We start from the raw sequence: 23,071 nt of genomic DNA on the forward strand, positions 1-23,071 counted from the left end.
ATTTACAGTCCGTGCTCTCTCAGCAGGAATCCACTGTTCTTTCTCAACATGTGCTCTCTATTCCCCCACACCTACCCAAGAATCCACGCCATACCTCTGCTCTTATTGATGACCTCATCCTTGTTGCAGAGAGAGCATAACTGCCATATCGGAAAAGGGTAAAACAAATACTGCATAACAGGGGTATACACTTGGAAAATGGACAAAGAAATGATCACATCACTACACCAGAAAAAAACAAAACCTGTTGATCATACAAGAAATTCAGCACTTTTCTGTGTTCTGATCACTCTGCAGGGTTATCTCAAGCATTTTTCTGTCTAGTTTTCTGCTTTCACCTTGCTGCAATGTTATAGAGTTGTGGAATCGGGGAGGTTTTCTTCAGTCTTACACACTTCCTTTTCTAAAATGACAACACTGTACATCCATATATACAGTACACTATCTAAGGACTGGTAAGATACATTATATTACATTTTTGATCTTGAATTTAGATACAACTTGATAACACTCAAGAAGATTACGTTATGTTCTGATGATTAACTCCTGTTGAAACCATTGCAATGTAGTTTGCACAATTCGTCAGTGAGTAATGTGGTCATTTTTTCCTGCTGCACTACCCTGAACACGAATATGGTGAGAAAACAGCAAGGGTCAGGTAACCAGAGAGTTCACTATACAACCAAACATCACCACAAAAGGCCAGTCGGGGGTCAGAGTTGGTACAGCTCCACTTTGGGGTTTTCAAGGGCATAATAAAATGAGTGGATCTGATTGCTTGCGTAGAGCTGAATAATCTCCCAAGACACCTTTTGGAGGAGCCTAGGGCCCAGCAGATGTCCAGGGCAGGGCCATCTTACCAAATGGGCATGCTGGGCAGTTGCCCGGGGGCCCCACTTGCCCGGGGGGCCCAGCCCCAGTCAAGCATTATTCCCGATTCCTGTGTGCATTCTGCCGCCAAACTTAGCAGGTGGCAAGCACCTGTCGGCCCTGCGCTACTGCCAGGCCACTTGGCCCCTAGAGAGGAGCCCACAACTGCAGGAATGCCTGTCCACCTCCATGGGAACAGGCACACACAGGACAGTCAAGTCTGACTCCCGTCCATGTGTGTGTTCACCAGACCCAGCCGCCGAACTTGGAAGCTGTCATTAGCCTGGCACTGCTGTACCAATAAATATTGCCTTATAGATGATTTGTATTTTTATTCTCGTGGGTTATTGTGTAGGCAGGGCCCCAGTGCACGGCCTAGCCCGGGGGCCTATAATGCTCTTAAGATGCCACTGGTCCAGGGACCATGTTACAACCTTTATACTCTTTCTATAAACCAGGGCTACAGCAGTTGGTCAAAGCTGTGCACCTATCTGTCACATTACAAGGGAGGATGAACTTGTAGGCAGTTGTATGATGGGAAGGGTTCATGCCAGTACACACAATACACATAAATTGGGTTCTATGCATTTATTCAAATCATTATAATTGTCAATTGAAAGAATGTGGGGGTGAAATACTACTACTTTGACTCGGGCCCCATTCTGCCTTAATCTGTCTCTCGGTAGACTTATTATTTCTTGAAGGTATAGACATTTCTGTATTGTTTGTTTTCTTTGCATAATAGTGCAGATAAATGCTGACAAAGGTATTCCTCCATTACTTACATTTCTCCAAGTCCCAAATATAGCTGTTTAACTTTTCTCCAAGAATATAATACATGTTAATGATAACAGTGACTATAAAGAAGAAGAATATTTTGGCTACAGAACTGATGTGTTCCAGAAGCGGGTACACCCATATGCCTGTCACATGATGAACCCAGCACACCCTGAAAGAAAGCAGATACGAAACAAAGAGTTACTTGTAGAAGATCCAGCATTTATGTAATACACAAAATTGTTGGAGATGTTTTTGTGAACTTAAGTACATTGCAAGAGACTATTAAAACTAACAAACGCTGGGAATCTGGAGAATGTTAATGTGCTAAGCCATTACTTTGTAAAAACTGTAAGAACACGCTGGGCACACTCTGCACTACCTATACTAGAGAAGGAATATTTATTTAATAGTAAAGTTGAGGAAGAAGTGAGACATGTGCAGATCAGCTGATGTAATCAGATTCTAAAATATGATATTAAAATATAAAGGACCTACTAGGGCTCTATGTCCAATATAGTAAATTACCCACCTCCTTCCCAATCCTATTCGGACACTTCGCTCCTACATGTAAAAATCTACTTTTTTTTTTTGCTAGAAAATTACTTAGAACCCCCAAACATTATACATTTTTTTTTTTTTTTTTTTTTAGCAGAGACCCTATAGAATAAAATGGTGTGTATTGCAATTTTTTATGTCACACAGTATTTGCACAGCGGTTTTTCAAACAAAATTTTTTTGGGAAAAAAAAAACACTTTTATGAATAAAAAAAAAACAAAACAGTAAAGCTAGTCCATTTTTTTGTATAATGTTAAAGAGGAGTAAATAGATACCTAGCATGTCATGCTTTAAAATTGAGTCTGCCTGTGGAATTGCAGCAAACTACGGTGCTTAAAATTCTCCATAGGCGACGCTTTAAACACTTTTACAGGTTACCAGTTTAGAGTTACACAGGAGGTCTGGTGCTAGATCTGTTGCTCTGGCTCTGATATTCGTGACAATACCTCACATTGGTGGTGCGATCACTGTTAACATATGCGTGCAGCAGTAAGGTATGCGTTTGCATTTGCGTGTGGCCAGGTAAACAAAGGGGCAGAAACGGAAGTGACGAATAATCATCGCTCCCAGTTTTCAGGGTTATAGAGAGAGGGGAACGATGTCAGTTCCTCTCTCTCTGTACAGGGCACCCATCACCGCTGCCGCCCTCAGCGATGGGACCAGAGAGCCCGGGAGAGGCTGCAGCGGGAGAGGGGTGGGACCCCCTTCCATCACCTGCAGAAGTGTTCGAGTGGCTAATTAGCCACTCAGATCACTTCTGCCTAAATTTAATTCACCGGTTGCAAAAAATTATATTGGGATGATGTCTGTAGGTGCAGGCATCATCCCAGTATTACAACTGAACCCCAAGGACATATGGGTCTGTCCATTTGGGGGTAATGGTTAAAGGATAAGTTCACCTTTTAAAAAAAAAATAATAAATGCTAATTTTTTGCAGGAGATAAAATGTGCATTTACTACCATATTTTCCGGTGTATAAGACGACTGGGCGTATAAGACGACCCCCTACTTTTCCAGTTAAAATATAGAGTTTGGGATATACTCGCCGTATAGCTGTACTGGTGCTATAATGTATGAACAGATACTGGTGCTGTATTGTATGTGGTACCCAGTATACAACTGGTGATTGGCTGGTTGTAAGCCTGCTTGGATTGGTCAGCTCTCCCTGCCTGCCCAGCCCTCCCTGTCTCAGAGACTATCAGAGCGGTATGCCCGGGGTATGAAAAAAAGAGAGAGAGAGCGCGATGTGACCAGAAAAACAAGTCTCTTTCACCCGTCTGGCCCGCCCTTGTATCCTATTACCGTACCTCCTTCTCTGCCTCTCATATCTCGCACATGAGCGCCTGCACCGCTTTACTGCAGTCCTCAGGAGCAAGATGCAGAGAAGGAGGTATGGTAATAGGATACAAGGGCGGGCTAGACGGGTAAAAGAGGTGTGTTTTTCTGGTCACATCGCCACTCTCTCTCTCTTTTTTCCATACCTCAGGCATACCGTGGCTGTTTTTGAGCCCCCCCACCGCATATTCTCCAGTTCGGCTCCGAAGTTTCAGCATCCGCCCTATAAGACGACACCCGGCGTATAAGACGACCCCCGACTTTTGAGAAGATTTTCCTGGGTTAAAAAGTCGTCTTATACGCCGGAAAATATGGTATTTTTTGGAAAACATTGCACCAGCGATCAGCAGATCACTGATGCCATGCAAGACTCCTGCAGACTGTAAGTGTAATCTGTTTGCCCTTACATCATACCGGCAGGCAGTCTCACAATGACAGGAAGAATCAATGAACTACCACAGCCCTCAACAGCGCTGTGGTAGTTTATTGAGAACTACAAGCCAACAGCCACAAAGGATGTGCGGACTTGTAGTTTATTAATTCACAGAACTCTGTAAATGAATGCCGTGGTTGTGTGGGTCGAGCCCTGTGTGGCTGCAATCTTTTCAGAAAGGGACAGCTGGTACGGGGAACCTCTCCCCATACTGCTATCACACAAAAGCAGCAGATCGCCAAGCAGCTGCAGGAGCAGGAACATGTTACCCGAAGGTGAATTTATCCTTTAAAATGTTTCAATAGGCATTCATTTGTTAACCAACATGAGAAAGAATTGCATGTAAAAATATACTTTTATCATAGCATTTACAGTATGTAGTGCACCCATAGGTGTTGGCATAATTATATGGGTGCAGTTTCTACCTGAATCTGGTGACACCCTCAAAATCCTGTGACACAGTGGGAGAGACAATTGTAAATAACATGCAATTTTTTTAAGCAGTGGCTGTAAGCTGAAAATAAAAAAAAAATGGTTAGCACAAACAGAGCAACATTTAAATGATTAAAAGTGGAATCACAGTATTGGCCTTCCAACATCAACAAATGTGAAATAATGCCTCACTTTTCCCTATCTAAGTAAACTACAGAATACAGATTACATTATAAATCCCAAAGGAAAGTTGGGAAATTGCTACGACACAGCCACACTCAACAAAGACAACACAAGATCACAACAATGAACAGAAAAAGATACAAGACACAACAAAATTACCAACAATAGCCATTAGCACCAAATAAAAAAAAAAATAAAACTACACTTCAAAATAACCATCCATACAATTAAAATGCAACATAGAATAAATAACACAGATTAACCACTTCCAGCCCGCCCTATAGGCGTTTGACGTCTGGAAAGTTGTTGCATTATCCAGACCGGACGTCATATGATGGCGGCAGGATAATGAGCTCCGCAGAGCAGCGATCGGTGATCTGATTACCAGTGCAGTGTCAGTCTGACTCCCCGCATCTCCGATCTCGGTAAAGAGCTTAATGACGTAGGCTCTTTACCATGTGACCAGTCGTGTCCAATCATGGCTGGTCACATAGTAAACAGGAAGAGCCGTTGATCGGCTTTCCTCAGTTCGTGCCTGACAGGCACGAGTAAAGGAGCGCCGATCGGCGGCTCCCTTGACAGGTGGGGGGTCGGCACTGGTAATCAGATCATTACTTACCAGTGCAGACCCTCGGGGGGGGGGGGTGCCACCAGAACCACCAGGGATGCCCACCCATGACCCCAGGGATGTGCACCCATGACCCTAGGGATGCCCACTATGGCCACCAGGGATGGCAATCAGGGCTCAGGGAGCCAGGGATCCCCCCATTGCCCTTTCCATCAGTGCTGCCCACCAGTGCCCATCATTGCCATCTATCAGTGCCGCCCACCAGTGCCCATTATTGCCCACCAATGCCGCCTATCAGTGCCCATTAGTGCCCGTCAGTGCCGCCCGTCAGTGCCGATCAGTGCTGACTATCAGTGCCGCCCACCAGTGCCCATTATTTCCCATCAGTGCTGACTATCAGTGCCCATCAGTGCCCACCAGTGCCGCCCATCAGTGCCCATTAGTGCCCATCAGTGCCACCTATCAGTGCCCATCAGTGTCCATCAATGCCGCCTATTAGTGCCCAGCAGTGCCACCTATCAGTGCCCACCAATGCTGCATATCAGTGCTACCTATCAGTGCCTATCAGTGCCACCTATCAGTGCCACCCATCAGTGCCACCCCATCAGTGCCACCCCATCAGTGCCTCCTCATCAGTGCCTCCTCATCAGTGCCTGTCAGTGCAGTCTCATCAGTGCTCATCAGTGCAGGAAAAAACATATTTATTTACAAAATTGTATAACATAAACAACAATGTTTTTTTTTTTCAAACTTTTCGGTCATTTTTTTATTTGTTTAGCAAAAAAGAAAAAACCTTGCGGTGATCAAATACCACCAAAAGAAAGCTCTATTTGTGGGGGGAAAATTACATAAATTTGGTTTAGGTACAATGTTGCATGACCGCGCAATTGTCATTCAAAATGCAACAGCGCTTAAAGGTGAAAATTGGCCTGGGCTGGAAGGGGGTGAAATTGCCCTGTATTGAAGTGGTTAAAATAACAGAAAATGAAACTACCAAATGCAAATAATACACCACTTTCTCTAACATTACCCCAAATAATAATTAAAATAATACCAACATACTATAAAAACAACATCAAATCCTAAACATAAATGAGCATTAAATCTTCACCTCCAGCCCTCACAGAGAAGAATTATATAACTTGATGGCTACAGGCGTGTTACTCTTGGGTACATCGTGGTTGTAACAATCTATCACTGATGGTACTCTGCAGACTGATCAGCGTATTGTGGAGTGGGTGGGAGGAGTTGTCCAAGATTGAACGTACCTTGAACAATAATCTCCTCTCCTACACTGTTGTTAAAGACTCCAATTCCAATCCAACAACATCACTGGCCTTGCGAATCGGTTTGTTGAGTCTGTTGGTTTCGTCCATCCTAAGCCTGCTTCTCCAGCATGCCACTGCATACAGGAGAGCGCTGGCCACCACAGACTCATAAAACATCTTCAGCATCATCCAGCAGATGTTAAAGGACCTCAGTCTCCTCAAAAAGTGGAGGGGGCTCTGACCCTTCATATGGAGCACCTCAGTGTTCTTGCCCCAGTCCTGTCTATTATCTATGTGCACCCCTGAAAAAGCACTAAAAAAGCATAGGTGTGAGCCAGGCCTAGATCCCAAACCTGTCTGTTGGGTGGCTCATGGGTCTGCGTTGGGGCCTTGAACATCTGAACAGTAACAGATTCCTTTCTGAAGCAATAAAGTAGCAATTGTTACACTGAAAACCACAAGTGTGCGTTCCCCTTAAGATGGTCCACCTTGAAGAAAGTCTCTTCCCAGACACGTTATTTAATCTAGCAGACATGACTGTAAATCAATAGGATGTATTAATCCTCTGTATGCAGGGGAGCAGACTTTCCATCACTATGCAGTACAGTCTATCACACTGTTGCCTAATGAGATGAACAGATAACTAAAGTTACGTCCGTTCTGTGTGGCAGTATTGAAATTCTAGAAACATGAGAGACAGTGTCTGGAGCACAAGGTATTTCCTTTTGAGGACTATGTGACACTGCAATGCAGTCCTCTTATCCAGACAGAAGAAACAGGCAGAATCTAGCTTCTCTGTACTGTCCTCTATGTACTAAACAATAGGAGTCTGCTAGAAGAATCTCTGTGAAGTCACCCTCAGCTACCCACTTCCCAAATGCTTTTTTACTGATAACCTTCCTGAAAAACTATGTTACAGAACATTTCTCCCTCAGTTTCTCCCTCCCTCAGTACACTGGCACAGGTGTCCCACTCTTCTGTAGCCAAAGGTAAATTGTGGTGGCCATTTTGGGATAGTCTGAAATCCATTGCTGGCAAACTGTGAAGAACAGAGAGCCTTCTAGAGGCAGAAAACAATCTGTGTGAAATAGTAAAACAATTACCGCCACATCATGAGTGAAAATGTTGTGAAACAGTTATCCTGAACATCCACACAAAATGTTTGTGGGGTGGCTATACAGTATAATAAAGGAAAAAAAAAATCTGCATTCTCATATTGTTATTAAGTATATACTACTCATTTGCATTTCAGTGACCACTGTACATAAATTATAGATTCATTTATGTAAAATCTCTTTTTTTTTTCTGGTAGGGCTGCTTTATCTGATATCATATGCAGATCAAATGCCACCCCTTTGATTTGCAGATAAATGGAACAGAGTAAATACAATGTACAACAATGTTACATTGCTTTTCTGAATTACACTTCTGAACAGCGTTTACAGGAAGGCGGGCAATATGAATAAGGAGGCAGTGGGTACATAAGAGGTGCAATGTGTACAGGGGGGCATAGTGTACAGGGGAACAGTGAGTGCAGCATTTAACCACAACTACTTTTAGCCCAACATGCATAGTCTCTGTCTCCTAACGTGTCCTTCATTCTTAAAGTGGTTGTAAAGTCAGAAGGCTTTTTATCTTAATGCATTCTGTGCATCAAGATAAAAAGCCTTCTGTGTGCAGCAGCCCCCCTAATACTTACCTAAGCCAATCTTTATCAGCGATGTTGCAGGAGTGTCTCAGATGCCTGAGACTCTCCCTCCTGATTGAGTGAGGTGGCAGCATGGCGCCATTGGCTCCTGCTGCTGTGAAACAAATTCAGTGAGCCAATCAGGAGAGAGAAGTGGCACAGGATACAGGGAGCTGTGGCTCGGCTTGGGTGCCCCCATAGCAAGCTGCTTGCTGTGGGGGCACTCAACAGGAGGGAGGGGCCAGGAGAGCCAAAGAGGGACGCGAGTAGAGGAGGATCGGGCCACTCTGTGCAAAACCAACTGCACAGAGCAGATAAGTATATTATGTTTGTTATTTTTAACCAAAAAAAAAACAAAAAAAAACGAGACGTTACAATCACCATGTTTTGTCAGTGAAAAATGCTGCGGGAGGGTGGCAAACCTGATTCTACGTATTCTGCTTATTTCCTTTTTGCTTGCCTGGAACGCTATTCCCCGAAGGATACAAAGTGGTATTCTCAGTATGGGGAGAACATCTTTTTCATCCCATGTGAAAGTGATTACGCTTCACTACTTGCTGTCTAAGCACCTAGTCTTATTACAGGGATATAGTCCTCAGACTTTGTAAGCTCCAAGCACAACTTGTTGTTTAAAAAGAGCTTTCCTGACAGATTCCATGGCAGCATACGTATCTGATTTTGTCCTGTCTCCAAACCTACCCTATAGGACATCCACTCCCATAAATCTTTGCACCTGTTCAGCACACTTGTTTCTTTTTTGTCCTCCTACGGATTACCTGTATCCTACCCAGTGGATTCCAGGAGATGGATAGCTCTGCTGACCAGGTATTGAGTATTTTTCTCCAATAAGCCCTAGCGGTGGCAGGGTATGGAGTGGTGCTAATATAGATGTGCAGCCTATGGCCGGAGAAACCAGCTGCTGCTGCGGGTGGCTTGTCCCCCACAAGTCCGGTGTGTCTCTTATCCATCCCTGGTGTCTAATGGCTCGTTGGTGTCAATGAGTACTTTGTTTTAATTTATGCTCCATGGCAGCTATTTTTGGGTGTTTTATGACATTCTGTGCCTTCTTACCGTTTTTCTCTCTTCCTCCCTGGTGGCTAGTGCTCCGGGGCCGATCCGCATTTACTTCCTGACCGGCCGCCGGTTTCGGCTGCTGCGCATGCGCGAGCGCCTAGGGATCGAGGCTTGGTTTCGCGCATGCGCGGTAGCAGCGCAGCGCAGCGCATGCACAGTAAGTTCTGCGGCGCCGCTGAATGTCCTCAGCGGGCGCCATATTCAAAAGGAGGCATAGTATCAGAAGAGTGTGTAGGAAATACACTCTGCTGTATGAAGACGGTCCTGCAGCTTGGCCTGTTTTTGTCTGCCAGCGGTCCTGTCTCCTGCCCCTTGCCTTCACTCTGCGCTGAGGCCCTGGTTCCCTGGTGAGTACACTGGCCCCAGGATTATGGGAACTCCTCCTCCCCCCTCTTCTTCCTCCTATGATCCTGTTGTCCGGCTCATCCCTGCAGGTCAGCACCAGAATGGAAGCCTCACCGCCCTCCTGTGGTCAGCCCGCCCTTAGCAGGTACTCAGGTTTTGGGTTGGTGGGTTGTTTAGAGAGGGGGGATTGAGGCGTTATTCATGTCCCTGGCTCCCTGTCTGTGTCTTGCTTTGTTCTTTCTATTTTACAGCCCTCCTAGGTCTGATGTCCGTCACTCCTCACGCAGGGATGAGTGTTGCTCAAAATCGCATCACCGGCATTCTTCCTCAAGATCTGGTCGTAGAACTCCGTTGGGCTCCCAGCAACATGGGAAGGCACCCACTTTGCCTGGCCCCTCGCGACACCCAGACAGAGCGGGTTGTGGCGCCCGAGTCCCTGAGTCCATGTCAATGTGTGCAGGGCCGGCCCTACCATGGGTCCCCCGGTGGGACCATGGGACCCAGGCGGCACAGAGAGGGGCGGCCCCCAGCCGCCTCTTCTCTTCTTCGGCAAGCTAAAAAAAAAAAGGTCCGCGGCCGGCCTGACATGCACACTGCGCATGCGCTACCGCCGCACGGAAAAGCCGTAAACGTTTGGCTATTTTGGGGAGACTTTACCCAGCGGCGGCGCATGCGCAGTGTGCATGTCAGGCTGGCCGAGGACCTTTTTTTTTGGCACCGTGTGGCGCCATTTTTAAATCCTAAGGAACAGGTAAGTGAGACTGCTCCACACACAGCCACACTACCTTCCATTATGCGGGGCTGCAGGCATACTACAGAAGATGCAGTGCTGCGGGCATGGTACATGCCCACAGCACTGCATCTCCTGTAGTATGCCCGCAGACCCGCATTCTCCTCTACCATGCCCACAGCACTGCATTCTCTTGCACCATGCCCACAGCCCCGCATTCTCCTGCACCATGCCCACAGCCCTGCATTCTCATGCACCATGCCCTCACCCTGCATTCTCCTGTACCATGCCCGCAGCCCCGCATTCTCCTGTACCATGCCCGCGGCCCCACATTCTCCTGTACCATGCCCGCAGCCCGCATTCACCTGTACCATGCCCACGGTCCCGCATTCTTCTGTACCATGCCCGCAGCCCCACATTCTCCAGTACCATGTCCGCAGCCCCGCATTCTCCTGTACCATGTCCGCATCCCTGCATTCTCCTGTACCATGTCCGCAGCCCTGCATTCTCCTGTACCATGCCCGCAGCTCTGCATTCTCCTGTACCATGCCTGCAGCCCTGCATTCTCCTGTACCATGCCCACAGCCCTGTTTTCTCCTGTACCATGCCTACAGCCCTGCATTCTTCTGTATTATGCCCGCAGCACTGCATTCTCCTGTACCATGCCTGCAGCCCTACATTCTCCTGTACCATGTCCACAGCCCTACATTCTCCTGTACCATGTCCACAGCCCTGCATTCTCCTGTACCATGTCCGCAGCCCTGCATTCTCCTGTACCATGCCCGCAGCCCTACATTCTCCTGTACCATGTTCACATCCCTGCATTCTCCTGTACCATGTCCGCAGCCCTGCATTCTCCTGTACCATGTCCGCAGCCCTGCATTCTCCTGTACCATGCCCGCAGCCCTGCATTCTCCTGTACCATGCCCACAGCCCTGTTTTCTCCTGTACCATGCCTACAGCCCTGCATTCTTCTGTATTATGCCCGTAACACTGCATTCTCCTGTACCATGTCTGCAGCCCTACATTCTCCTGTACCATGTCCACAGCCCTGCATTCTCCTGTACCATGTCCGCAGCCCTGCATTCTCCTGTACCATGCCCGCAGCCCTACATTCTCCTGTACCATGTCCGCAGCACTGCATTCTCCTGTACCATGTCCGTAGCACTGCATTCTCCTGTACCATGCCCGCAGCCCTACATTCTCCTGTACCATGCTCGCAGCCCTGCAGGGCACTGTGGCACTATAGTTAGTAGAAAGCCTGGTACTCAACTGCCCAGTGTCTACTGCTCTGTCCTGCTCTTGCTGTCACTCCGTACACACTCACACTCCTCTGACTGCTTTCATAGTCCTATAGAATGTGGGGGCCTCTTGGAGGGCGTGAATTTTTTTTGTGGGGGGGGGGGCAGCATTTCATTCTCGGACCCAGACAGCACAATGTCTTGGGCCAGCCCTGAATGTGTGACAAGTGTTTCTCCCAGGCTGCGGGAGAGAGGGACAACTCTGACCAACGTTTGGAGGCCTTAGTGAAGAGGGTTGTCAAGGACTCCCTGGCTGAATTTGGAGTTGGTCAGACTCATAGCCCAGCGGTAATTCCTCCATGTTCTCCTCTCAGAAGAGTACAAGCTCAGGAGGAGTTTGAATCTTCTCAACCTAGTCACCCGTCAGCATTTCTATCGGATAGTGACTCAGAGGTGGAGGAGCCCTGCTTGGGGTTCGATTTTGCTCTCCACCTTCTCTAGTAAAAGCAGTTAAAGAGACTCTGAATTGGGAGGACCCAGCTGTATCCCCACCAAGGCAGAAGAAATTCTTCAAACAGCTCAGCAAGGAGCGTCTCAACTTCCCCTTTCTGGGTGAATTAGGGGAGATAATTATGGATGAATGGAGCAAGGTGGAGAGGAAAAACTCCATGCTCATGGGCGTCCGCAGGTAGGGGCAATGGGGGGTTATTTCCCCCATCTGGAATCTCAACTTCCCCTTAAAAGTGGTTGTTAAGCCACTTTATACCATCCTGTCTGGTCTGATTAATAATCCTGTGTGTCTGTGTATGTGTTTTAAAAAAACAAGCCGTTCTTTACCGGTTTTTTAGAGCGCCGAGCGCCGCTCATGTGACCTGTCGGCTCTCTCCTCTCCCCGTCCGACAGCTGCCTGCAGCAGGCGGGGCCAAGGATTCCTCACTGATGTCAGTTGGGAGGGGAGAAGGAGGGCAGGGGGAGAGGAGGAGGGCAGGGGGAGAGAAGGAGAGAGGCGGTGGGTCACGTGAGCGGCGCTCTGAAAACTTGTAAAGAATGGCTTATTTTTATAAAACACAGACACAGGGGCACACCGGATTATTAAACAGACTGTAGACAGGATATGAAACTTTAAATAAAACTACAGCAGCAGGAGGGGAGGGGGCAGGTACTGACACATGAGCAGACAGGTAGGGAGGGGGGGGGGAGAGGACAGAGGTGGACAGGAGGGCTGCGGATGATGGAGGCACGTAAACTGACCACGGTGTCAGGGCTCAGCAGCCATGGTATACCATGGTCAGTTTACAGAGGGGAGGACATAGCCCGGCAGGATCAGCCAGGTATTTTAGGTGATAGAAGGGGCCATGTTACACAGCAAAGCGCTGTGCTGTATAACATGCTTTAAGGGAACAGAATCAATTTTTTTTTTAGGTTAAAAATAAATGCTGCTGTTTGCTCTTTAAAAATAAATACTCAGAATAAGTATAATGACTAAGCCCCTTCCCTTTATGACATTGTTGAAAAGGGGCAGAGCATGAGTGACCTTAAAATGAGGAGGAGACAAAAACATCTTTAATTTTCCCCCTTGGTGGATGCTGCAGTGATGAGGATGGTCAAACATTTGACCCTCCCACTAGAGGACACAGTCTCTTTCAAGGATCCTTTGGATAGGAGGATGGGAGGATGGATTCTGACCTCAAGAGGATCTACTTGACAGCAGGAATGGCTTTTAAGCCGGCCTTAGCCTTGACCGCAATGTCCAAGGCAATGGAGCTGTGGTCTGACTCGGTGGATGAGTCTTTACAGAGTGTTTTGGAGGAGGTTGCCAGAAGATCCCATTCAGGAGCTTAAGATGGCCTGGTTTTTTTTGGGGGAGGCCTCTATTGAGCTCTTCGGTCTTTTGTCCAGGGTTATGTTGTCCTCAGTAATGGCCAAGCGAGCCCTTTGGCTCCGCCCTTGGATGGCAGATTCGGCTTCAAAGCAAGTTTGGTGCCGTATTCCCTTTGAGGGCTCCTCCCTCTTTGGGAATAAGTTGGACGATTCTATAAACCGAGTTTCGGGCGGCAAGTCTGGTTTCCTCCCCCAGGATCGGCGCCTTCTCAATCCAAAGAAAGGACAGTCCAGGAGATATGTTCCAGATCGTGCCAGGCCTGGCAGAGAATTTGGTCGCAACTGGAGGTCAAGACAATCTTCCTCATGAAAACCTTCAAAAAGTGTCCCTTCTGGTGACCAGGAAGCAACCAAGTCCTTTTGAGATTGGGCCCGCTCAGGCATGTCGGGTAAGGGGCTCGGTTGCTCCCCTCCCGAGAATCTCCTCAGATGCCATTCTCTCGTTCCAGCTTCATGGATAGTGATGACCTCGGACGCCAGCAGCACAGGATGGGGTGCTCATTGCCTCTCAGAGGGGGCTCAGGGAAGGTGGAATTTTTCCTCTCAGGGGATAGTTTCCAACGTTCTGGAGCTACGGGTGGCTCTTTGACCTCTACAAGCATTCGACCATTTGACGAAAGAGCTTCCGGTGATGCTTAGGTTGGACAACACCTCGGCGGTCACTTATATAAGGAAGCAAGGAGGAACACACAGTTGGTCCTTGCTGCGAGAGGTGGAGCCGATCATGGCCTGGGCACAGAAGAATTTATCCGACCTATCGGCAGTATACGTTCCCGGGGTCCATAATGTCCAAGCGGATTTCCTATTTCGTGTGAAGTTGGGCAACAATGAGTGGTCTCTCCACGAAGAGGTTTTCAGATGGATCCTAACCCTGGGGGTATCTCCAGAGGTCGACCTCTTTGCCTCCTCTTGCAACCAAAAGTTGCAGAGATACTATGCGAGGTTCAGGGATCCCCAGGCTCTCGGAGTGGACGCCCTCACGGATCAATAGAGGTTCCGCAGGGCCTATGCATTCCCTCTAGTCCCAATATACCTGCAGTTCCTCTGGAGACTCAGGTCAGAGGCAGTGGAGGTAGTGGCAGTGATACCATTCTTGCCCAACAGGCCTTGGTTCCCTCTCCTAACGCTCCTCAGTGTTCGGGATCCAATTCCGCTGCCCCTCAAGCCAGATCTGTTGTCTCAGGCCTCCATACTGCATCCTTGTCCAGCTCGACTACATCTAAAGGCCTGGTTATTGAGAGGGGAAGGTTACAGAACTTAGGCTGCCCTGAAGAAGCCATTTCCACACTACTAAGTGCCAGGCGGAATTCAACTAACAGGGTATATGAAAGAATCTGGTCAAGGTTCTCTTCACATCTGGTTGCTAGGTCCAACCCTCATTCCTCCATCAAGATTCAGGATGTTTCAAGTTTTCTGCAGTCTGGTCTAGACCTTCTGCTCTCTGTCAGTTCACTTAGGGTCCAGGTTTCAGCTATTTTGGCCTTTACCGGTATCTCGTGGGCTAGTCATGCCCTGGTGCGGCAATTTTTCAAAGGGGCAGTAAGACTCAGGCCCCAGAAGAAGCAGAGATTCCCCAAATGGGATCTCCCGTTAGTCCTGGATTTCCTGTCACAATGCATCCATGATACAGCTGAGCCTCTTACCATTAAGTAGTTTACTTTGGTGACTGCTTTCTTGGGGGCCATTACCTCAGCAAAGAGAGTCTCCGAGATTGGGGCCATAGGGGCACAAGAGCCCTTCTTAACATTCTTTCCGGACAGGGTAGTCTTAATCCCTATGTTGGAAGCAAGACCGAAGGTTACCTCTGTCTTTCACGAGAACTCGGAAATAGTTTTGCATACCTTTAGAGCAGGATGAGGGCTCATCCATCCATCCGCTTAATGTGGGGAATTGCCTCAAACAATACCTAGAAGCTATGGTTCCCTTCTGGCAGTCAGAATATCTGTTCATCACCTTCAGTAGAAAGAATAAGGGATTACGGGCTTCTTCAAGATCTATTTCTTCATGGATCATCCAGGCTATTCAATGGGCTTACAGGGCTAAGGGCTTGACTCCTCCAGTGGCAGTTATGGCTCACTCAACTCGGAGTGTTTCCACTTGCTAGGCAGTCTCGAGACATGTTGCTCCTGAAGTGATCTGTAGAGCGGCATCCTGGTCTTCCATCAATACCTTTTTGTCTCATTGTGTTGAGCCGGCGGCTCTTTCTTTACAAGTCCTGTCAGTTGACAGAGTTAATTAAACTTTTGTTCAGCATCTGCCCACCCTGATTGTGTACGACGAGTTATTTCCCGATACGTATGCTGCCATGGAGTCTGTCAGGTAAACTGAAAATTGTTATCAGATACTTACCGTAATTTTCCTTTCCTGATGGACTCCATGGCAGCAGGAGTTTCCTCCCAGTTCCTAAGAAGGCTAGTTACAGAACAAGTGTGCTGAACAGGTGCAAAGATTTATGGGAGTGGATGTCCCATAGGGTAGGTTTGGAGGCAGGACTAAACCCAATACGTATGCTGCCATGGAGTCCATCAGGAAAGGAAAATTATGGTAAGTATCTGATAACAATTTTTTCTTGCCTCCTGTAGGAAACAAAGCATATGGAAAAGCGAACTGAATGTGAGCAAAAGCAGCTAGAGGGGCTTGCTGCATTTTCCTGGTTAGGTTACATTTTAGAATTGAGTTTGAAGTCTATGGGCAAGAGTTACTAAAACTGGTGCACACAGAATCTGGTGCAGCTGTACATAGTAACCAATCATCTTCCATGTTTTAACCTAGGTTCACACTGAGGCCGGTTTAAAATCATGCAAGTTCAGCTGAAATTTCAGTCTGACTTTGGGGGCAATTTCACAGACACCTGTGCGGGTTCCTGCACAGATGTCTATTGAAGTCACCCCCAAAGTTGCCAAATGTAGTACAGAAACTACTTTTGGGAATCTGAACTGCAAGGTCGGCATTGCACTGATGCGGAAGGTGCCATTGCCGGCAATTGGTTCAAATTTGACATGCGATGTCAAATCGCATGTCAAAACGGACCAATGTGAACGTGGGCTTATTGTCAAAGCTTAACAAGTTGAAGTTAGAAACTGATTAGTTTCTATGCACAGCTGTACCAGATTCTGTGTGAACCAGTTTTAGTAAATCTCCCCCTATGTATAGCCAAAACTTCTTTTTAGCTTTTCTTTAGTTTTGGATTGTGTAGGGAATAGTTAAAAGATTTTCAAGTTATTATTTCCGGTGTGTTCCATTGGGGACACAACAGAAAGTGAGGGGAATCCCTTATAAGATAGTTGTCATCAGAACAGATATCTCTATTGTAAATTTTCTCTCACCTGTTCTGGTGTCTCCTGTTAAGTTTTGGAATTTTCCATAACTCCTTATCTCTGTGACAATGGTAACCAGGACAAATACAGAGTGTGTGAATATTCACAGGGAGGGCACAAACAGCAATAGCAAATTATCAGGGGTTTAACCCTTCCCCAAACCAAATATTTAGACTATACACACACTTCACGCTATATTGTAAGTGTCTGTCTAAGATTAGGCAGTGTTTGGTTTAGTTTTATTTAATGGGTTATGTTATGTTAGGGCACAAATAATGTGGCTAGGGGGTGAGGGTGAGCCTAAGGCTCAGATTAAAAGAGAAGTTTGGGTTTCATTAAAAAAAAATAATACTCACCTAGGTGGTTGCAGATGAATATAAGCTTATTGGGATTTTGTTTACCAAAAATATGTAGCAGAATACATTTTGGCCTTAATTTATGAAGAAATTAGATTTTTTTCATTTTTTTATATGTTTTTTAGCACAAAGAAATATTATTTTTTTCAAAACTATCGGTATTTTTTTGTTTATAGCACAAAAAATAAAAATCGCAGAGGTGATCAAATACAACAAAATGGAAGCTCTATTTGTGGGAAAAAAGGACATCAATTTTATTTGGGTACAGCGTTGCACGACAGTGCAATTGTCAGTTAAAATAACGCAGTGCCGTATTGCAAAAAATGGCCTGGTCAGTAAGGGGGTAAAACCTTCTGAAGCTGAAGTGGTTAATGCTCATTAAACGCTTATCAACTGCACCTCATAACGCTATAGGCACTTTTATTAAGCGTCAGTATTTTGAGCAAGTCTGAACAAGCCCTAAGGAATCGATTTGGAGCTGGAGAAACAACTTTATAGGCCTTATTTATTTAGGAGCCGCTGATTTCCTGTTACTGAAGTGCTTGTGCTCATGCTATTGAATAATCTCAGTGCTAGAGCACATTTACGTTATGGCGACAATGTGCTGAGAATTTTCATTGGCCTTTTGGGTACAACACAAGACATGATCCCACCTGAGTTTCAGCTGGACAGCTGGCTATTGCCAAGGATAAGAATGATCTTGTCTTAAAGCTGAGCCTAATGACAGGTATACAGCTGGCTAAGTTTGACAGGTAAGAAGCATATTGAACAGCCACAGAGATCATCTCCTGTATGTTTTAGGCATTAAAACCCAAGAGAAAGGCAGTGGAGTTTAAGATAAAGGGACAAGGATACTAGATGCTGTGTATTTGGAAAAGAAAACCTAAGAAGGGTGCGAAAGTTGTTCTGGAACTAGATTTCTTGATGTTCCTGTGGCACGTTAGTTGGCTAGTTAGTCCACATGGGTGAAATGAGGCTGGCGATTGACCATTGTTGTAATCATTGCTGGAGGTGAGATGACTTTGGATAATTGGTGTCCTTAACAATGACATTACTGCTAGCAGTAAGTATAAATATATTCATAAATAGAATTGGCAATGAAACAAGCAATTGCAGATAGACTACCCCAATTCTGGCCATACAACTGATTTCAACCATGACAATCTGCTACCAATAGCTTTAGCTGTTTACTGGTTTAAGTGACGGGATTATCAAAACTAACACACAAATGAAAAAGTGGCACTGTACTACTTTTGACTGATTTTAACTGCAATTATGATTGTTTTATTGCTTGAAACTGGGAAACAACAATTCCGTTGGTAACAGATTGCTTTTGACGAAAATGGACGGAAAGCTTAAAAATTGCCAATAAAAATGCCAAGTGTATAGCCAACATAAGGTATCTATTACTATAAAAATCTATGTTCCTAGAATTCAGCTTGAAGCATTTAAATATACTTTAGTAACAGCTGGTAGATAATTCATCCTGTTGGCTAAAATATCAGTTTTAAAATTAACATTTAACATTTTAAGAGAATTTTATCTGCAGTAAGCTAAACCATAATCACATAATTCTTGTAATGATATATATTATTAGCAGGTAATCTATAGAGGAAAAGCAAGAGCAAACAATCATTACATTGACATAGTGGACAGAGACACAATCATACTGTCTAGGATATTTCTGATTTCAACCAATCTGGAATCCAGAAACTAGTTTGTAAATTCAGGTGGTTTTGTCCAAAATCTTGAATAATACAGTTTGGAAGCATGCAAGAGAATAAAGAACAATGCTGGCAGCCCCTGAGCATATTTAAAGTTTTATCTATCATACTTACACCTCATTAATATATATTACTCACTAAAGTCAATGATCTCAGTATCTAAATCAAGACTAAAAGAGAGAAGGAGGTTACATAAGGTTTGAGGAAAGAGTTGGCGGTATGTCTGCTTGGAGTCTCTATTACATTTTTTTGGTCTGTCAGGATTCTGTTACCATGGTGCCTATAAAGCTTTCATCAACACAAACAAAAAATGGTAATTCATTACATGATGTCAATAATTTTCATAGTATGGTGTGTTTGAAATACACATATTTTTTTCTGTATTCCTGCGTTATATATTAACACCATAAAAGCATTCATCTTATGCAATATATAGTATAAAGATTGCAGCTTCCTGTTTTTTTTTTTTGTCCTGGATGATTCACCAGTAAGAATGAGCTGCCAGTTTGGAGGTTCAGCAAATGGCTAAACTAAGTTTGTGCTTGGCCAAGTTGAATCTCTGGTGGCAGGGGGAAGTGATACAATAGGCATTTCCCTCTGCTAAATGTGGCAGCTTCTCCCTAGGCTGTTTGTTAGGAAGCTGGAAGCCACCGATGTCCTAATAATCACCACTTAACCCTGCCCTGTCTATTCAATGGTCAATGGAAAGCAAACAAATGGGCAAGGAATGTGTAAAAAAAGCAACACTGACCAAATATGGGCATGTCCATGGCGGGAGATGCCATTTGGCTTGAGTAAATGGGGGAGTGGATAGTTTTGGCAGGTTTTTTTTTACTTTTGGAGGATCAGTGAGTGTTGTTTATCATGACTGATGTGGATTGGCATAACAGGACACATGATAGATGATGGATTTACACCATGGGACTTTTTTTATAATAAAGGACTTGTCAACAACAGTTGCTTTATTGATCACAAACTTGAAGAAAAAACTCCTTTCTCAGGCGCAATCCAGGGTAAAACTAAGGCTGACAGAAAGAGGTGAGATGGTCCTGCCTTTAAACTGAGATACTGTGTGTGGTTTTCCACTGTTGACCTGAAACTGCTTTGTTTCACAAGAGAAGTGGATCCCAGAATTATTGCCTTGTTTCCACTATCCTAGAAATAATTAACCTGGTCGCAAGTCAAACTCCCGCCTCTGAATTCACTACAGGTTCATTTCATGTAGCTTCTCTGAAGCTAGTAGCTCTGGATCCCTTTTTGGGAATGTCATTTTCTACACCTCTTCCAATTCTTATGGATGGTTTTGAAGGAGTTGAGGTTTAAGAAATCATGGCTTTTAGGCACATTGCAGAAGCACCTTCAGTACCTTTATAAAGTGGAGGAGTTTTGGCCTGATAGAATATTCCAGGGAAATTGCAGGCAACATCCATGCAACTAGATTGATTGAGGCCTTCCATTCATGCACATCCAGAAAAGACCAGCCCTGCGGCATTCAGGGGGCTCCTGAAAAAGGGAAGGCAATGTTACACTAATCACTGGATACCTTTGATCTCCACTACCTTCAGGACTTCCAGAGCTCTCAGTAACACTGCTGGGCATGTCCTCTAACCAGGAAGAGTATTTATTCTCCAGCCTTTAAAGTGGCTGGTGCTGTGTATTTTTGCCAACTACTTGGGAGCTAAAAAGCTATTGTACTTGCCTGTCAGTTGCCTGTTTGTTGGCCACACAAATTGACATGACTACTCCCTTGTTTGCTGCCTGCCTAAACCTCTGCTCGGGCCTTACTACACTCTTGCCACCTCTGCCTGCCTCGACCCCTACCTGGACCTGACTACTGCAGCCCTGTGAACACAGTAATCTCTCTGCTCCAGATAACCCCTTAGGTGGGGCAGACCTGGAGGCTGAGACCTGGTGTAAGTTCAGAGCAAAGTAAACTGAGACCACTAGGGTTCCCTGCCAATCCCCACCATCAGGATGTCTGGTGAGAGCTCTAATTAGATTCCATACCTCATGTAAGCCCACATCACTTCACTGGGTATATGTGAGGCTTTACAACCACTTTAACACTATACCCAGTTGTGCTGGTAATAATCCTTAGGTCCACATGTTGAACGCCATGGGATTGATTAACTTAAACTGGAGAGTGCAAAATCTGGTGCAGCCATGCATGGCAGCCAATCAGCTTCTAACTTCTAACTGTTTTACTAAAAAAAAAAAAAAAAAAAAATGGAAGCTGATTGTGATTGGATCAAGGTGAATGAATCAAGGGGGATATATTCCTGATACTCATTAAAACTATTAGTAGCCCAGTTATTTCAGATGATAATTGTGATTCTTTTATTTTCCTCTGATTTAAGAGCCAAATTAATTTTGGATCAGTTACAGTCTAAATATCTGCCTGGCCTTGTGGTTATTCCACATATCTCTATATACAAGGGAGATACATTTTTTTACCCAGTACAAGCATTCCAAGCCATTGTTGAGAAGGAGCTACTTGATTTAAAACAACAATCTTCTATATCACGAGTCTCTAACATCACTAGGCAAGAAAGTTTTGCTTAAAAAATTGAAGGAATCTAAGCAATTAATCATTAAGGAAGCCGATAGCGGTTGTAATTTTGGCAAAAGAACAATACCGCTCTGAGGCTATATGTTAGCTCAGTGATCTTGTAACCTATCCCCTCCTGCCAGGGAATCCTACAGCTGATTTTCAATCGTCTTTGTCGTCTTTTCTGTCTCTCAAAACTGCAAAATATCTCTATGTAAAAGATTCAATAATACCGGTGTTCCACCATCTCCCCAAGATTTACAAATCAGAAAACTTAATTCAAGGCAGTCCAATAATAGCTGGTATCGGCTCTTTGCTTGAACGTTTGGGAGAGTGGGTGGATTATCATCTTCAACCACTAGTATTGGGACTAAACAAATTCGCCTGCTCTCGAAAGTGGTGTGATGGTGGTGAATCTTCATGGCTCCGGGTATATGCACAGACTTTGCTGCCCTCCTAGGGTCAGGGGATACCCAATGGAAACACTGTAAAGAGAACTAAACGATGGTGCAGCAACCCTGCACATTACCTAAGTGGTGTTTATTGATAAAAGAAAAAAGGAATATACTCACAAATAGTGATGAGCCGAATACCCCCCTGTTGGGTTCGTACCAGAACATCTCGAACAGGGGAAATGTTCTAGCAAACATACGCACTCCATTAAAGTCTATGGGACACGAACATGAAAAATCAAAAGTCCTAATTTTAAAGGCTTAAATGCAAGTTATTGGCCCAAAAAAGTGTATGGGGACCTAGGTACTGCCCTGAGGGACATAAATCATTGCAAATTTTTTTTTTTTTAAACTGATCGTATTTACAGGAGCAGTGATTGTAATAATGCTTAAAGTGAAACAATAAAAATGAAAAATTCCTTTAAATATCATGCCTGGGGGGCCCCCTTAATGTGCCTGTAAAGTGGCGCATTTGTGTGATGTATGTAGCCTGCTGCAGCAATACTGACATTTCTAAAGGAAAAAATGTCATTTAAACTTGCTCGCGGCTGTAATGTATTGTCGGCGCCCGGCAATACAGATAAAAAAAATGAAAAAAACGGCGTGGGGTTCCCCCTAAAATCCACACCAGACCCTTATCCAAGCACACTGCTTGGCTGGCCAGGATGGGGGTGGGGGCGAGCGAGCGCCCCCCCTCCTGAATCATACCAGGCCACATGCCCTCAACATGGGGGTAAGTGCTTTGGGGCGGGGGGGGGCTCTGCCCCCCCACCCCAAAGCACCTTGCCCCCATGTTGATGGGGACAGGGGTCTCTTCCCAACAACCGTGGGCTGAGGTTGTGGGGGTCTGCGGGGGGGAGGCTTATCGGAATTTGGAAGCCCCCTTTAACAAGGGGGCCCCCAGATCCAACCCCCCCATATTAATGGATATCGGGTACATCGTACCCCTACCCATTCACCAAAAAAGTGTACAAAAAAATAAAGATAAAAGCCAGTTTTGGAAGAGTCCAAGCAATGTATTATTAACTATAGAATTCCACTTATAAATCACCTTGCATTTGCAAGCCTGGTGTTCTACCAGCTACACCACCGTCAAGCACACTTAGGTTAAACACACTTTCCCTGCCTAACTAACTCCTATCTCACCCTACACACAGTGGATGAGATAAAAGTTAGGGAGAGTGTGTTCAGCTTAAGCAGGCTTAACGGTGGCATAGGTGGTAGTATACCAGGCTTGAAATGAGATTGTTGTGGGTTAGAATCCCCCAGCCAGCAGGTGGTTTATTGAGGT

At 45.3% G+C, this 23,071-nt stretch overlaps 1 protein-coding gene across 1 annotated transcript in view; it reads right to left on the reverse strand.

Moving 5' to 3' along the window:
- The window catches only part of AIG1 (androgen induced 1), a 534,722-nt gene that overhangs the window by 10,443 nt on the left and 501,208 nt on the right, over nucleotides 1–23,071 (reverse strand). Inside the window, exon 5 of the mRNA XM_082252270.1 lies at nucleotides 1,656–1,819. Within this exon, the coding sequence (XP_082108396.1) occupies nucleotides 1,656–1,819 (164 nt within the window). The remainder of the gene's footprint in view (nucleotides 1–1,655; nucleotides 1,820–23,071) is intronic.

This window comes from Pelophylax lessonae (genome assembly GCF_965119305.1).
Source record: "Pelophylax lessonae genome assembly, chromosome: 3".
Taxonomy (NCBI): domain Eukaryota; kingdom Metazoa; phylum Chordata; class Amphibia; order Anura; family Ranidae; genus Pelophylax; species Pelophylax lessonae.